General features: G+C 42.7%; 1 protein-coding gene across 2 annotated transcripts in view; it reads right to left on the reverse strand.

Annotated features, from left to right (window-relative positions):
• The window catches only part of espn (espin), a 135712-nt gene that overhangs the window by 110110 nt on the left and 7420 nt on the right, over positions 1–18182 (reverse strand). For both annotated transcript variants that reach the window (XM_068017116.1, XM_068017115.1), the window contains exon 2: positions 8977–9170. In XM_068017116.1, coding sequence (XP_067873217.1) covers positions 8977–9170 — 194 coding nt within the window. The remainder of the gene's footprint in view (positions 1–8976; positions 9171–18182) is intronic.

Raw genomic sequence — 18182 nt, forward strand, 5'->3', positions numbered from 1 at the left:
CTGAGGGAGAGCTATAATTTCAGAATTATGGGGAGTAACTTCAAGTTTTATTACGTAGCGAAAAATTGGTGACAGCGAACTGGTCAGCCGTTTACACCTCACTGGGTGCCCCCACTTGGAATGCTAAGCAGCGAGTGCCACCAGAAGGGAAGGTTTAAAAACAAAATCACATGGAGGCAGGAGGAGCAGGAGGGTTCTCTGACTCCACAATACTCATGATTAACCTGCCTCCGCCCCCACTCCCCCATTGTAGCTTTGTTTCCCCACCCCCCCCCCGCCCCGCCCCCATCCCATAAGGCTTCTCTTATTGCTAGCAATATTCTCCAGCCATAACTCCCTTCCTAACAGCACTGTGGGAGTACCCGCACCAGATGTACTGCAGCAGTTCAAGAAGGCAGCTCACTACAACCTTCTTAAGGGCAATTAGGGATGGACAACAAATGCTGGTCTTGCCAGTGACGCCCATATCTCATGAAAGAATAAAATGTTCAGCAGTGTAAAATATAAAAAGGAGGCCCAAAGACCCATTTCGGGTGATCCTCGGGCCAACCTCTTCTGGCACATGCAGTATGCCAGCCATTTGATTCATGCCCGAAAACGGGGGCAAACCAATTTATCCAGAAGGATTTTTATAGACAGGTGGCATTTTTAAAAATTGTTCTCCTTATGTTTTTCCAAGGCAACACATCATACCCAATTCGGAAGGTGGGCACACAGCCTACACTCTGGTCTCTTCCTATGTCATACCCAACTGGATGGTGGGACATGCATAAGACTGGTTTGTGTGACTCCCTCTCCAGTTCAAGAACTTGGAGCATTAGCGTAAAGACTCTGCTTGTTAAGGGAAGCAACTTTAATGGAGTGTTGCAGAATGCTTAGCGGATGTGGGCCCATAGAATTGGTACAATATCGTGAATCTCACTCACAGGGCACAGGATGTCTGTTCAGAGAAATGGAAAAATATCACACTGATGCAGTTGGAGTATTCTTCTCAACGTGATGACGTTTTAAGGAGTACAGTAGCAGTTTTACTCTAACCATGCCATTTTTGTTTTATATACATTCTTGGAAATGGGCATTGCTGGAAAGGCCAGCATTTATTGGCCATCTGTAATTGCGCAAGAGAAGCGGTGATGAGCCGCCTTCTTGAACCCATGTAACGAAGGTAAACCCACAGCGCAGTTAGGAAGGAAGTTCCAGAATTTTGACCCAGTGACAACATCTGTCCACACTTGGTGTCCACAATGAGAAAAGAACTCCATTCCTGACCAATGACATGCCACACCTTGTTGAGCTCAAATTCACAAGTACAGTAAAAAAAAATGAAAAGCAAGAACTTGAAAGAACCTGTACGAAGACAATATCTTTGATGTCCTAGACATCTCAAAACATTGCACAGCCAATTAATGACTCCTGACATTAGTCACTGTCGTGGTATAGGCAAACACAGCAGCCAATTTGTACAAAGCAAGCTCCCACCAACAGCAGTGAGATGAATGACTAGTTAATCTGTTTTGGCGGGATTGGTTGAGGGATGTTGGCCCAGATATCTGGAGAACTCCTAGGCTCTTTGAATAATGCCATGGGATCTTTTATACCCACCTGAACTGCCAGAATGTGCATAAATCTAGTGTCGCACGTGAAGGATAGGTCCTCCGACAATGCAGCACTCCCAAAGTACTGTACTGACAGTTACTAACAGGCCAAAGGAATGGTGTTTACTGTTTCTTACCCTCACTTACTCTTAGACAAGAAGTCTGTTGGTCCCAATCGTTTCTAATGTCACCATTTTCTCTCTTTTCCCTCTGAGCTATACCAGACACAAAAGGTTGATGATGAATGGACAACCTAAATTTGTACAGAGATTTACTGAATCACCAGGCAAGGGCCTTCTGGTTGCTGTAGCAACATCAGCAAACAATACCGCACGGAAAATGCTTCAACCAAGAGCTTCAAACCTCCAGCTAGGCTAATTAATTGTTAACGAGTCAACATTAGCGGCACACAACCTGCTGTCTTAAAGAGACCGAAGACTGGATTCAAACATTTTAATCATCTAAACTAGATTGTGACACAAAGTACCACCATTATGTAATCAAGAAACGGTGCAGTTACCACTCGGGCCTATTCAGTATAAACAGCAACTTAAACAAGCTCTAATTGTGATATAAGCACAAGTGATCTCCAAATACAGCTCCAACACTATAACATATTTTAATTAAGCACCACTCCCAGCAGGAAAAAAAAAAGCAGGCTCGGCACATAAACTTAAACTGTGCCGAGTGAATTAATGTGATCCCACACTTGTTTATACAACTATTGGTAAACACAAGGCAAAGAAATATAAACCAAGCTCAGGTTTCCAGGCCTGGAGTAACTGGAGCAAGAAGCAGCAGAATTTATTGATCATTAAATAATTTATCTGGTTTTTTATCAACTGGGAGGCTAAAACAAGATTAAACCAAACCCAAGCTTAAGCAGTAGCATATTGAAATTCTAAAAATCTTAAACCCCATTGTACCATCTGCATATGGGCTTAACTCAAGGTTTTATTCACAAGAATGTAGTAAAAGGACCAATTCATTCATCAAGCTTGGTCTGCGTTTTAGACTTCTACTTACTTTTATCTGCCTGCTCCTTTGGCACAAGGTCCCCTCCACTCTTTTTTTCCCAAAATTACACATTATTCATAAAATTTGTGCAAGTACATTACATAACAATCCAAATTGGACATTTTAGTAGTGCAATACAGATCAGTTGCTTTCAATACGGTACATGAGGTGCCTCACTACAGTTGCCATTTCAGGTTATATTCACAATGTACATTTACATTATACGTCAAACATTTTCTGCAACAGTAATCTTTTTTTTTTAAAGATTGTTGCAATTCACTGTGCTTACTGGCAGTCTGTTCCACCATGTTTCTGAGTTACCCATTAAAGTTATGTTTGAGGTGAGGTTCTTTCAGTTATAATCAGGGGCAATGGTTTATGGTGACTGAATGTGTCAAATTCCATTATTATTACGCTTTGGGAATTGCATTCCGCGATCCAAAACTCAGTGGCCTTGCTAATAATTGAAGCTGTAACTTTGTCACAGCTTTCATGAAAGTCACTGATCTCATGCTTCCTTTGTAGAGGTTCAAAAAGACTCAAACTGTTGCATGTAAGAGATGTATCAACTTCAACGTGGCATTTGGATTTGTAAGCTATCTAAAAAAGGACTTGCATTCCTATCGTGCCTTTCATGACCAGAGAACTTTCCAAAATGCTTTACATCCAATGAAGTACTTTTGAAGTGTAGTCACTGTTGTCATGTAGGAAATGCAGCCACCAATTTGTGCACAACAAAACAGCAATGTGATAATTTCCAAATAATCTGTTTCTGTGATGTTGATTGAGGGATAAATATTGGCCAGGACACTGGTGATAACTCCCCTGCTCTTCTTTAAAATGGTACCATGGGATCTTTTACATCCACCTGAGGGAACAGACAGGGCCTCGGTTTAATGTCTCATCTGAAAGTCAGCACCTCCAACAGTGCAAACTCCCTCTGTACTGCACCGGAGGTTTTGCAGGATATTATAACCAAGGCTAAGCTTAGCCTCACTTTACATCTGTTCACACTTCTGGCACACTGAATAGTAATTGGAAGCAGGAGCGCTGTCTGACTCTCCCCATCATTGCCCAGGCTCCTTACAGCCAATTATAGTCCCCTACTTCTGCCTAACTGAAGATCAGCTCCGATTAGGAATTGACTTTAGGATTTTCCTATCTGTGGATGAACAACACAGCAGACTGGCTTTAAACTGATAAAGCTAATATCAGGGTTAATAGATATCCAAAAGTGACTTAATCCATCTACTGCTCTCTACTGCTACCTCGCAGAGAATCAAATACCTTTAATAGCGAAGCACGTTTACGTTGCATAAGAGCATTGCTGGCAGCGCCAGGTTTCTCAGGCCAACTGCAGGCCAAAAGTAAAACTGTCGTGACCTGCTAAGATTGGCTGCCAGAAGAACAATTTCTTAGCTTGCAGTTGGATGAGCGATACCCTGGCTTGGGGAGATCGGCTGCACCAGCCCAATAGAAGACCACCTACAAAATGATGGATAACATGGAGTAATTACAAGACTGCGATCTATGAGAAGGGTTCAGGTTAGTAAAGCATTGAAGACAATTTGAGCAGTTGTCTCAATCCTGCACTGTTTTCTACTTCTTTAACCGGACTAACCACACCCATTAGCAGCTACCGATATCAGACTCCGTCTTACTAACTGCACACACCCATGGCCCAGCATTGTTTTCTGAGAAGAATAAGTTTCTTCTTTTCTCCACCTGAAGGAGGCCAGGAAATTCCTCAGAGCTGCTCCCTCTCCACCAGCATAACGACACCAAAAGTGCGGTGGAAACTCCATTTAACACACGTAAATAAAGGTTATGCCATACCTCCAGCAAGGATATGATGGTGGAGCAGGTGCGAGGAATGTCCTGGCCTAGCTATTTCAGTCCCACTATGTCATCAGCGACTGTAATCCAACTACCTAATCATACACTAAATCTAGTATCAGCTACTGTAGCTATACCCTGTGACTGTGTTCAATAAACTACTCCCTACTGTAACCACGCTGAGATTTCATACAACAATCAGTCCCCACTCAAATGGTATGAGCTGTGAATAGATCAGACCTCAGAAACACCAGCGCTAACCAGTCCTGACTCTGAGATTACCAGGTCTCACCTGACGGCAATCCAAGATTACCAGGTCTAGCCTGAACTCGCATCAAGTTTACCAACTGTAATAGGCCCCAAACATCTTAACACATCTAGTATTGAATTAATCACATGGGTCCTCCCATCTTTCCCTTACATTAACAGACTGGGAAGAATGATTTCCCATTACTGAGGGAGTGCTGCACTGTCAGAGTTGCCGTCTTTCAGATGAGACATTAAACCAAAGCCGCGTCTGCCCTTTCAGGTGGATATAAAAGGTCCGATGGCATGATTTTGAAGATGAGCAGCAGCCTTCTCCTGGGTGTCCAGGCCAATATTTTTATCCCTCAACCAATATCACGAAAAACAGATTATCTGGTGACAATCACATTGACATTTGTGGGAGTTTGCTGTTCACAACTTGACTTCTGTGTCAGTCCCTATGTTCTAAAGAATGAGTGCTGAGTATCTCCATGGGAAAGTGGGAAAACAAGAGTAAAGGAGATTACAGAGTGAGTCCAGGTGGGGATGTAAGTTCAGGTTCAACCTAGTAATCCTGGATTGGGGTCAGTTTAGAGTTGGCAATCTCGAAGTCAGGACCGGTTAGCACTGATCAATACCAAGTATAGGATAGGAGTAGCAGGTTGGAAGGGGACCTTGAATTGCTGAGTGACTATTGTAAACCAGACAATTCTGAATCAAAGTGGATCCAAAGGTTCAAACAATGGGCAAAATAAAGAACTATAAAGGTCGATAAAATGCTGTTGTAAATGCTGCGATATACCAAATAATCAAACATTTGTTACACATTAGTCAGGTCGACAGTTTGTGAAATGAAATCATCCTCACTCAGTCCTTTACAGTAGATCCCAGTTCTGTGAGAAAGTTGGATCTCTCACATATTCAAACAGCCCCTTCCCTGCAGAAGCATTAAGCGGTTTACATAATTAAAGCATGAACAAAGAGAGTACTGTTATCACTCTGCACCACAAGTGCTCTGCGGCCACTGAACGCAGATTGATCAGCCCTGAACTGCAGAAGTGGGAATATTGATGTCCAGGAAGTAATTAACAATGTTGTTTGGTTCCTATTACAACAGGAGATATTCCCATCGACTCTTTCCTTCCCATGTGGTGTGCTGAAACTCAGAAGTTGTTTTTATCTGGAGTCAGTGGGGCATTTTCACACTGTAAACCCACTGCATTCAATAAATCCAGGTGCTGACCCAGCATAAAACTAGTCTTTTAAGCAGCCAGAATTAGCAAATAAGGCAGGATTTCATTGGGGTTACCAGGAGATGTGTATTCACTGCAATATGACCCAAAACCTTAACCCAGATTGGGAGAAAGACTCCACACAACCTCAGGACATCCCAAAGTGCTTTACAGCCGATGAAGTGCATTTGAAGTGTAGTCACTGTTGTAATGTGGAAAACGTGGATGTCAGTTCATGAACAGCAAACTCCCACAAACACCAATGTGATTATCAACAGATAATCTGTTTTTATTGATGTTGGTTGAGGGATAAAAATATTGCCCTGCACACCAGGAGAACTCCATTGCTCATCTTCAAAATCGCGCCATCGGACTGTTTATATCCACCTGAAAGGGGCAGACGGGGCCTTGGTTTAACGCTGCATCTAAAAGACAGCACCTCTGACAGTGCAGCATTCCCTCAGTACTGCAGTGGGAGTACCATACTGGAAAGTTCTTTACCAACTGAGTATCACAATGATCTTTAGTTTTCTCCAGGGTTTGCCTTCTAGGTCGATTCCTAAGTACAAGACCCTATGGAGATGAAAGGGGATATTCATTCTTCCTATATCTGACAGTATTGGAGTGGCTGAAGGGGGATAGCTGATCTTAGTGAGGAAAGACATTTGAAGGTATTTCTTTGAAAGAGGTAGCAGATACATGTTCACCAGCAATTTCCACATGGATTCTCCTGATCGTCCATAGTAACTTCAGTGAAAACCCTGGAGAAATGGAGCATAAATGGTCGGAAAACCTCTGGGCTTTCTGTCAAAGTCAGACCAGGAGATTGGGGAACCCTCACTGAAACCTCTCGGGAGTCCAGACAAACACACTTTGAACAGGGAATATTCCCTCTCTACATTTCATTGGATGAGAACCAGAGCTTTTCCCAAGGGAAATTAATCATTAAAAGGAATGGAAGACAGGCACCTCGTCAGTTAAGCAAATCAGTGGGACAAGGCCAATTTGTACAGCCACTGGTTACACAGTTAATGAATAGATCAAATGTTGTTTTTATTTGGAACGTTCCAAGGTTTTTGCCACATTTTGGGATGCCATCCATTTTCCTGTGACAACCTCAAGCCTTGCCTGTAGGTAACAGGACACAAAGAACTAGATACGGTCAGAAAAGCCAATGTCACTTGCGAGATAGTGAATCACTTTGTGTTCCAGCTTAGCAAAGCGACAAAGTTGCTTATTTCTGGTTTGTTGACAAGTGGAATTTTTCAGCTCTGCTTCTCAGACAAACACTCCGACGATGCTCTCTCTCTTACAAATCCACTCACTGTCTCTCACACACGCATACTCTGAGAGTCTCCCTTTCTCTCACAAATACATATACTCTGACAGAGCTCTCCCTCACCTCCAAACACTCTGACAGTCCTCTCTCTGTCTCACAGGCTTGCACTCTGGCAATGCGATCTCTCACTCACATCCGCTATCCATCTCTGCTGCAAACATTGACCATTGCACACACTCTCTCACACACATACACACACACTTCGCTATGTGCTCTCCCACACTTAACAGATCTGTCAACTCTGTAAAATTTTACTTGGTGGCCAGCCCAGACAGCTGAAAATTGTGCAAGTTTAATATGGTATCAGATGTCTTTCAGGTGTCCTTGGGACTCCTTGCTTAATTTGACATTTTTTCCCCGATAAAATAGGTGCCAGGACCAATTATACAAGATATGTCACTTACATATTCACTGGTTAATAGATTTGTTAGGTCGTTCATAGCATAACTAATGTTGTGATAATATGCTTATTCCACTGATTTCTGAAGTCAAGGAGATCAAACTATACAATAAGCCAAAATATAGTAACAAGGATTTCTGTTCAACCCCTGGGCTCGCTAAAGGCCTGCTACCCGACACGAAGCCGACGGCATGTGTCGGGTTCAGGTTGGGTCACACTTCCAGGTCCGGCATTCGGGCTCGGGTCTGGTCAGGCCGGATCGGACACGCTCTATCACCACCTCAAGTAAGTGACTCTAATGTTTATTTACTTTTTGTACTTCAAAGGTCATTTTGTTACAGTTATTTTAAGCTTGTGCAGGTAAGGAACAAAGTGAAAAACGAAAGGTAAGTTAACTGATGGTCGGGTCGGGCGCAGGAAAAAATGGAAGGACTTGGGCTTGGGGTCGGATGTGGTTCTGTCGGGCACGGGTCAGGTCTCATTTGCATACCCAAGCAGGCCTTTAGGGCTCGCTACAATTATCTAAATACATGACAGCTGTGTACCATCTACAAGGTGCAATGCAGCAACTTGCCAAGCCTCCTTCGGCAAGACCTTCCAAACCCACGACCTCCACTGCCTAGAAGGACAAGAGCAGCAGATGCATGGGAACACCACCACCTGCAAGTTCCCCTCCAAGTCACACACCATCCTGACTTCGGATGGTATCGCCGTTCCTTCACTGTCGCTGGGTCAAAAAATCCTGGAACTCCCTTCCTAACAGCACTGTGGGTGTGCCGACACCACATGGACTGCAGCAGTTCAAGAAGGAAGCTCACCACCACCTTCTCAAGGGCAATTAGGGACGGGCAACAAATGCTGGCATAGCAAGTGACGCTCACATTCCATGAAAGAATAAAAAAAAGGTAAAGGCAAACTCCAATTCAGAGAAAACAAGGACTCACTTGTGGGAATGATTTTCAATACCAAACTTAGAATCATAGAATCTTACAATGCAGAAAGAGGCCATTCAGTCCACACTCTGGACTCACCCCACCAGACGAGCTAGTTTCTCTCTGTCTACCCTATCAAATCCACTTTTATTGCGCTGGTTTTCTTTTCTCTGTCTTGAATCCTATATTGGATAATTGGGATTTGAATGGATCCCAAATTTCAAAGATCCTAAAACTATCAGTAGTTCCACTTGATCTCACTTACTCATTTCTCCACAAAGACAAGAAGCAACTTCCCAGTTATTGCAACTGATGATTTGTGTCAACACACTGCATCAAGCAACTATCTCAGCCCATCTCGATCTTTCCTATTACTTACTTGGGACAGTGTCCGAGCAGCATTCGGAGTGATGGAAGGTCACCTTTGGCTGCAGCATAGTGCACGGGAAGTGCTCCAGTGTCTGTTGCTGCTGTTGGGTCACTGCCTCCACCTTTCAATAACCAATCCGTGATATCCTGATGCCCAAACCATGCGGCGAGGTGTAGAACTGTAGCTCCAGAACTGTCTTTATCCTGCAGAGATTGAAAAAGGAAATCCATTAATCTTTCAGATCCATGCGGTTTTTGAAAGCCATTTCCAAAATGGTAACTAATGGTCTTAGTTAAAACATTGTGTCCAGTTTTGGCCTCCTCACATAGTGGGTGATACTGAGGCTTTGGAAAGGGTGCAAAGGAAGGCCAATAAATTAATTTCCAACTTGAAGAATCTTAGTTGTAAAGCTAAGTTAAAGAAGCTGGAAATCTACACTTTAGAGATGTGTAGACTTTGGGGTGATCTGATCGAGGTATATAGGATGATGGACGGAATAGATTGTGTTTGAGGTGAGAGTTTGTTCCAATTAAGTACGTTCGGGAGGACCAGGGGTCACAGTTTTAAGTTGTTCAAGGCTAGATCCAGGTTAGATGTCAGGAAGTGGACAAGAGTGAGCGCCTGGAACAGGCTGCTGACTCCTGCAGTAGAAATTTTGCTAAACTTCTTCAAGTTTCTGGCTGGGGCAGAGATTACCTTGCATCAAAAGAAGGCACAGCATAAAGTTACCAGCACCAGAGTTCTCCCCTGGAATAGCTTCAATCACCTGAGGGGGTAGGAGGGGAATTTCCCAGATATTTCCCCTTGGAACTGGCCTGCGTTTTTGTCTGTTTGTTTGCCTGTCCTCCCATGGTTTTTGGATGGATTGGGGAGTATTCTGATGCTCATTGCGTGGGATAGGCTGAATGGACCATTGGGTCTTTTCCTATCTGGCATTGTTCATAAATCCTACCAAGCATATTGAGTATTTCAGTCCTGTTGACAGGTTCTCAGTGCATGTAGCCAATGTGTGATGAGAAAGGGAGTCTATTAAGACAAAGTGCCAATTGGGATTGACAGGCCATCCCTTCATTTCTGAGACCAGCTCAGACTGATGGGATGAAACTCTCCTCTCTTGTGGATGTAACAGGCCTACAAAACATTAACCTGAAATGTTAACCCTGCTTCTCTCTCCACAGATGTTGCCAGACCTGCTGAGTATTTCCAGCACTTTCTGTTTTTACTACAAAAGGTAAGTTTGGATATTCTATGTTCTTAGTGGCTCCACGCCCACAGCACAAACCTGCCCACAAGCTGACAAGTTCACCCAACGGCTTCAATGACAATTTACAATTGCCTGTTTCTCTCCACATAGGAAAACATCCTGAAGCACTTTACAGGATGATCGATATGTAGGAGAGACCTTCAGAGAGATAATTGAAAGCACAGTCAAAGAAGCAAGTTTCAAACTGGCTTTTGAAAATGGGGGTAAAAGGAGGCAAAGCAAAAAGTTTGAGAGAGAGAATTTAAAGATGCATTTGCATTGCCAGGTTTAGGGCGGTGTGGAGCAGAAACTTGGGGGTAGAGTTTCCATTCATTTATTTTAGTCATATTAGCACAATCCGGGCAAAATTGTTTGAACCAGCCTAAAAGATAGTGGAGTTTTACATTTCAGTGAGCTACGGACAAAGTCGCTTACGTTTGTGTTTTCCATGATCTTTTACACGTGTGTAAGATTCAATTCACCCGGATAAGGCCCTGCCCATGCCCCAAGGATGACATTGAGAGAATCCAACAACTGTGCAAGTTCAGGAAGACTCTTAAAATTGCATTAATTTTCTTTTATGTACAGGCACTAGTAGGTACATCTTAAATGTTTATCATATGAAAAAACATTTAATTCACTAAGGAACTGACTAGTATACACCAATGAAACTAATAAATGGTTCAGTATAGTTTTCTAAAGTAATTTTGAGTGATTTTAATTCAGGTTACACACAGGTGGAAGACTGGATGCTCTTATTAAAAATACTTATTTTCAGTGATTAGTCTATTTTTAGCTGTATTGATAAAACTACACCCAGTTACCACTCTGAAATACATTAAGGAATACTTTCTAACAGAATAAAAGAAACAATTATATTCTATTATGCTTCCCAATTGCACCGGTTCATGGAAAAAAATTAATGTTTGTGTTTATGTAAATGAATTTTATCAAAAACTTGAATGGAAATATAACCAGCGCAATTTTAAATGCATTTTGGGTGCAATTTCCCCAATTGTGGCAAATGCAGAAGTTCTACCTTTTGGAGTGTAAATCAGGGGCCAAGGCTCAAACTCAATACCAAGCAAAGTGCAGAGGATCAGAGACCCTGCCCTCCAGGCACTCTCACTCATCTTGCTGCTGCCGACAAGTCAGAACCTGATGCTGATACAAAGCCAAACCACCTCAGAGAGTTAGGAGAAAGGTCACAAAATTGGAGGGGACAAAATCTGGCAGGACCTCGACCCACACTGCAACTCTGCCCCACCTTAACCCACAACTCTTTGACCGGCAAAATAGGTGCACGCACACACAACACATGGACTCTGATCTATGACAGGCTTTATAAGGCCTGTTGCATTTATAAAGTGCCCATATGCCACCATCTAGATGTGCATTCTAGTCCACCCAATGCGCTAATACTGCACTGTTGCATTGACCATAATCTACTTTAACTAAATATAGAGACCTCTAAATCTGCCATAACACCACAGCTGTTTAATGCTGGATTACACAAAGCAAATTAACAATTCATGCCTGATATTGTTTTATTACTCAGTCACACATGTATCTAGCAAAATAGCCCAGACATTATACTCAACCCCTCACAATATTGTGCTCTTTGATATGAAGTGTATTATAAATTGTTTGAAACAATATTGAAACAACTCTCCCCACTTTTAAAGCATCCTTGAGTATCAACTGTGGTTCAGTTGGTAGCATTCTTGCCGCTGAGTCTGCATGTTATGGGTTTAAGTCCCACTCCAGCACTTAAGTGCAACAATTGAGTCTGACACACTCCAGTGGCATGCTGCACTGCCAGCAGTGCTGTCTTTCAGATGAGCTATTAAAGCTGTCTGCCCTCTTAGGTAGACATAAAAGATCCCATGCCACTATTTGAAGAGGAGCAGCAGAGTTCTTCCCAGTGTCTTGGCCAATATTTATCTCTCAACCAACATCACTAACATCACCTCTTTCCACAGATGCTGCCAGACCTGCTGAGTGAATCCAGCATTTCTTGTTTTTGTTTCAGATTTCCAGCATCCGCAGTATTTTGCTTTTATATCACTAAAAGCAGATTATCTGGTCATTATCATGTTGCTGTTTGCGGGAGCTTGCTGTGCGCAAATTGGCTGCCGCGTTTCCTACATTACAACACTGACTACACTTCAAAAAGTATTTCATTGGCTGTAAAGCACGTTGGGACGTCTGGTGGTCGTGAAAGGTGCTACATCAATGCAAGTCTTTCTTTCTTTCCTCAAAACCTACTTTGACTAAGCTTTCAGTCATCTCCTTTCCTTCTGTTGGACTTTTTGTTTACGTTGAACTTCTAGTCTGATTGGACCATTTGATTGTTATATTGGCGGTGCCCTTAAATACAGTACGCATTGCGTTGATTCTAGTTTGCTTATTGGTCCATCAAAATAGGCCCAAACTTCTCCTCGATGCCCAGCTCCACTTGGGACATTTTAGTTTGTTAAAAATGCTGCATAAATGCAAATTGCAGCTGACTGAAAATATTTTACATTCAGTCGCTCAGTTCTGCTCCATCTCGCAGATTGACCTACTTCTCCCAGCTGGCTCTAAAGGTTCTTAATTGAAACAGAGACAGCGAATTAATAAGTTCTCTCTCACACGCACACACAGTAGTCACAGGACGGTGATCAGGTGTCATAAAGCTGACTGTTTCCCCATCACCCCCAACCTCCCCAGCCTAGTCCAGTGGGGCAATCACAGTGTGTCACAGCTGACACTATCCAGTAATATACAAATACATCTTGCTGAATTTTATTATCTGTTTAATATTTCTCTTAAAAATGGTGAGGCTTCAAAGTGAAAAGATTCAGTGACTACCCAGTTCTGAAGTAATTATTGAGATAGTCATCAATCAAAATGTATTAATATTTAGGGGATCAAGTCAGTCACAATATTTAACATTTTGGCATTCCTGCCTCACTAGGCAGTGTTGTAATAACTCTGATTTGTGCGCTAGGGAATGAGGACTTTAAATGAGAGCATGTAAAAATATAATTAAGATCTTGACGAGACCACAATAGATCCCAATTAGTCTTGCATTTGCCACCAGGCCCCAGAGGCCACTTCAACAGCTCCAATTACGTCAGCAATAAGCAGAAATTTAATTTCAGGGAGCAATGTTCATGTGCCTTCTGATGCTTATTAAATAACTGTACATGAGAAGCAAATCTCAGCATTTCCCAGGTGATGGTTAGATTCTTCCTGCAATTTTCCCTCTGTAATTTTCCTGATCTATTAATGATTTCCCCATCTATTTTCACTGTGAGATTGAGCATGCACCATGGAAAGTATGGAGGCTGTGAAATTGCTCCAATATTTTAGCAGTGGGTTCAACAGCCTGGAGCATATCATCTGCGCGGACACTCCCAGTACCAGTAATAAGGGTCTGTCATAGGTGCCGTCTTTCAGATGAGACGTTAATCCGAGGCCCCATCTTCCCATTCAGGCATAAAAAATCCCATGGCACTATTTTCAAAGAGCAGCAGGGGGAGTTCTCCCCAACATCTTGGCCAATATTTGTCCCTCAACCAACATCACTGAAAACAGATTATCTGGTCATTATCACATTGCTGTTTGTGGGATCTTGCTGTGCGCATTATGGCTGCCGTGTTTCCTACATTAAAACAGTGACAATGCTTCAAAAGTATTTCATTGGCTGTAACGCACTTTGGGGTGCTCTGACATTGTGAAAGGCGCGATATAAATGCAAGTTCTTTCTTTTGTTCTTAGACATTTGGTCAAGATAACCAATGGTGATGCTTCTTTGGGGGTTGTTCTACACTGTCAACTCACAAGCACCATTTTTTAAATTGGCCCCACTACTGAAAGTTTTCGGCCCCGTTGATTCCGGGTTGCATTCGCATAGAAGTGCAGATATCAGGGGTGATTTTACCAGTGTGCAACCCCAGCAGGGGGTGCCTCATCCAGGAGCTTGTATCTACAAATTGTCAGTACACTTCCCCATGATATCCATTCATTGAGCAAAAATCGCCCCTAATTTCCAGGTATGCGCTCCCAGTGGGTGAAACATTCTGCCAGGAGTAAATTTCTGTAACATCAGCCTCATTGTGCCTGTGCTGGGGTTAGGAGTAGCCCATTCATCCCATCCAGCCTGCTTCACCATTATTATTAGTCATGGCAGCTTGACCTTTCACTATATGCTCTGCTTCATACACCCTGTATTGCCTAGTTTTCTAATCACTACAAACCTAATAGGAAACTGGGACATCAAAAGAAAGAAAGACTTACATTTATATAGATGTAATGTAAGAAACACGGCAACACTGTCGTGCACAGCAAGCTTCAACAAATAACAATGAGATCATGACCACATAATCAGTATTAGATGTTGATTGAGGAATAAATATTGGGCAGAAAGAAATGCCCTGTTCTTCTCTGAATAGTGCTTTGGGATCGTTTAAGTCCACCTGAGAGGGCAGAAGGGGCCTGTGCTTAAGGGCTTATTCGAAAAATGCTATTTCTGACAGTGAAGTGTTCCCTCGGCCCTTTTTAACGGACAATGAAAAGTCTTTCTAAAATGATGTTTTGGAGCCAAACAATGTGTAATAAAGAGGCTCATTGTTCAGGTGTTTCATCAGTATGCCACAATGCTTTTAATCGAGCTAAGTCATAATATCCCATTGGGATTTCAATAACAAAACATATTGTGAGTGTTGCAGGCAGCACAAGCACTCTTGGTGCTTTCACTAGCTTTATTTAGTTGACTACAATAGGAACAGGAAGAGACCATTCAGTCCATCGAAACTGTTCAGTAGGGAAAATAAATTACACTCCAACCGACACATTTTACAACTGTGCCGTTAGCCTACCTGTGTCATACTCTTATGCCCTCCTTATATATTACAGATCACCTTCAACAGCAAGACTGGCATCTCTGGAGCATAACTGATCACTCTCGTCATCAGAGACCAGAAGCCCTGCCAGAAATGGGGGCATTTGCCTGCTGTCTCCGAATACTGCCAGCAGAGGCAAATATAATCAGTAGACATGGATGGCATTTGGTGCCATGTTGCCATTTTGGATAGACCTGTCGGCTGGCTCAACCCTTAGCCCATAAAGACAGGTCAACAACTGCTGGCTTGCAGTGCACTACCCCCGAGTTGGCACAGAATGGTAAAATCGCAATGGTGATTTTGCACTAATTGTGTGTACATTAAAGTCTATTGTGACTTTGCTGCAATTGCATAAATCTTGCACAAACACACTTTTAACTGTTAATAAATCCAACCTTCAGAACCAACCTGTCAACCATGGTTCAACTGGTAGCACCCTCACCTCTGAGTCAAAAGATCATGAGTTTGAGTCCCACACCAGAAACCTGAGCCTATATTTGTGGCCAAAACTCGCAGTGCCAGTACTGAGGGAGTGTTGCACTGAGGCCCCGACTTCTCTCTAATGTGGATGTGAAACATCCCATGGCACTAGTTTTGAAGAAATGCAGCGGAGTTATTCCCAATGTCCTGGTCAATATTAGTCCCTCAACCAACATCACAAAAACAGATTATCAGTCCATTATCACATTGTTGCCATGCACAAGCTCCTACATTACCACAGTGACTACTCCGCAAAAGTACTTCATTGGCTGTACTTTGGGACATCCTGAGGTTGTGAAAGGTGTTATATAAAATGCAAGTCTTTTTACATCTGCCCCAGTCTATAAAATGAAGGTACACAAAGCACCACAGAATGAGGGTTTTAAAAATACAGATCATTGTATTTAATGAATCTTTTTCTGTTTTATTTTCCTTTATCCTCCCTTTTTGTGCTTGTTATGGTGGGTTATGATATTATCTGGGAATACAACACTTTCTCCTTTGAGTTGTCCAGGGCAGCAACAATGCAGTGTCATGCAGGTCCCCACCTGCCAAGAATGAGGCACATTGGTTTTGTCATATGAACATTGATTTTTAACTGTTGCTGGAACTAGGAAATGACTTGCTGAACGCATCAGCTGTGGCTGGAAAAAAACATTTGCAAACATACAGACGGTGCTTGTGTAGACAAAGGGCCATTATCCGACACATTCAACCCACAATGGATGTTGATCACCGGACAGTGAGGGGGGTAGGGAAGTGCGTTCCAGGGCCTGCTGGGGTGATGCAATCCACAGGGGCCAGGACTGGTTGGACCAGCTGGTCACATGAACTAGCCACAGAGAGTTTGAGCAGAAAGTCTGTTTGCTCCTGGACTGAGCAGATCTCTCCTGTCTGCTCCCATCTCTTTCTCACAGGCCTCTGAATCCACTGAAGACACATGAACCCCAAGAGCGAAAAGTCTCCTACAGCGAACAAGGTTTAAGTAGAATACTGGGCCCCAACGAAAAGCAAGACCTACTTACAATCAAGGACTCTACAATAAGCTTGAAGAACTGTAACAACAACTCTTCAGATATTGCCTCAAACTTTCCACTTTAATTTTCTTCTGCTCTTTTCTGTCTATTTGCATATGTGTATCGCATATGCATGCTAGTGCGGGCACGTCGTGTATCTGCATGTGTCAACCGAACTAGTTTAAGTTCAAGTTTAATAAATTTCAACTTTTCTTCTTTAAACCTAAGAAAATCTGTTTGTCTTTGCCTTATAATTGAAAAGCGGTGAACAAGGATTCGCCAAGGGGGAGCTAAAAACAGTGTGTTTAAAAATAAAACCCTGTTATGGTAAGACCAGGTGAAGGCTGAGAGGGACCCTTGACACCTTTCTCACCTGGTCGTAACAGAAATTTGGGTGCTCGCGTCCGGAATTGACCCACAGACAAATGAGAAATTGGAAGTGGGAAGCCAAATTGTTCCCAATCAAAAACGAGCAAGTTTTCAATACAGGTTTTCTTGTGGTTGTGAGTGCTTGAATACTAACATGTCTGCAACTGAAGCTAGTCGCTCTCCAAGCCAGGGTGAAGTAACTTGGGGTAAGTTATAAGTACTGTCTATGAAAGAGTTGAGGAAAATGGCTGAGCAGTGTGGGATCACTGTACGTGGCAAGGCTAGGAAGTCTGAACTCTTAAGGCCAGTGGCTAACCATTTTTCCCTTGAATCTGAAGAAGCAGAAATTGGGTTAGAAGCAGACTCCGTCAGGGTAGTGTTAGCAAAGATACAATTGGAACAGAGGAAACTTGAATTAGAGGAAAGGGAGAAAGAGAGAGCCTTCCAGAAGGAACATGAAGAGAAAGACAGGAGAGAGAGAGAGAAATAATATTCCGGAAGGAATGCAAAGAAAGAGAGCTGAAGCGGCTTGAGTTAACTCTGGGGGTGGCAGAGTAACTCCAGTGAAAGCATGGCCAATATGGAGGAGCATAATTCAGGGCTGGGTACAAAATTGTTAAAACTATTTCAAATAATCCCAAAATTCAATTAGGAAGATGTAGAAACATCTTTTGTGTCCTTTGAGAAACTGGCAAGGCAGCTAAAATGGCCAGCTGAGACCTGGCCACTTTTATTACAAAGCAAGCTAACCGGAAAAGCTCACGAGGTTTATTCCCTGTTGCCAGATGAGAGTTCATCAAGTTATGAACTGACCAAAAATGCTCTCCTCAGGGCATATGAATTAGTATCCGAAGCCAATGCCAAAAGTTTAGAACCCTCAAGAAGCAAGCTAATCAAACTTATCTGTCGTTTGAAAGAAGTAAGCAGCTGGCTTTTGATCAGTGGCTGAGGGCTCTTAAAGTACAGCTCAGGTATGAGAATCTCAGAGATGTAATTCTGTTAGAGGAATTTAAATACTCTCTCCCACTCTCCATAAAGACCCATGTAGAGGAGCAGTGAGTTCAGAGAGCCCAGCAAGCAGCCATTCTGGTTGATGAGTTTGCTTTAATTTATAAGTCAGTTTCCCAGAGGAGAACCTTTCCTAATCATCTCCACAAATCCAAAAAGGACAAAGGGTGGAAAGAGGATAGGATCCAAGCAGTCCTGGGAGAGAAAGAA

This window comes from Heterodontus francisci, chromosome 37, assembly GCF_036365525.1.
Source record: "Heterodontus francisci isolate sHetFra1 chromosome 37, sHetFra1.hap1, whole genome shotgun sequence".
In the NCBI taxonomy this organism is placed as follows: domain Eukaryota; kingdom Metazoa; phylum Chordata; class Chondrichthyes; order Heterodontiformes; family Heterodontidae; genus Heterodontus; species Heterodontus francisci.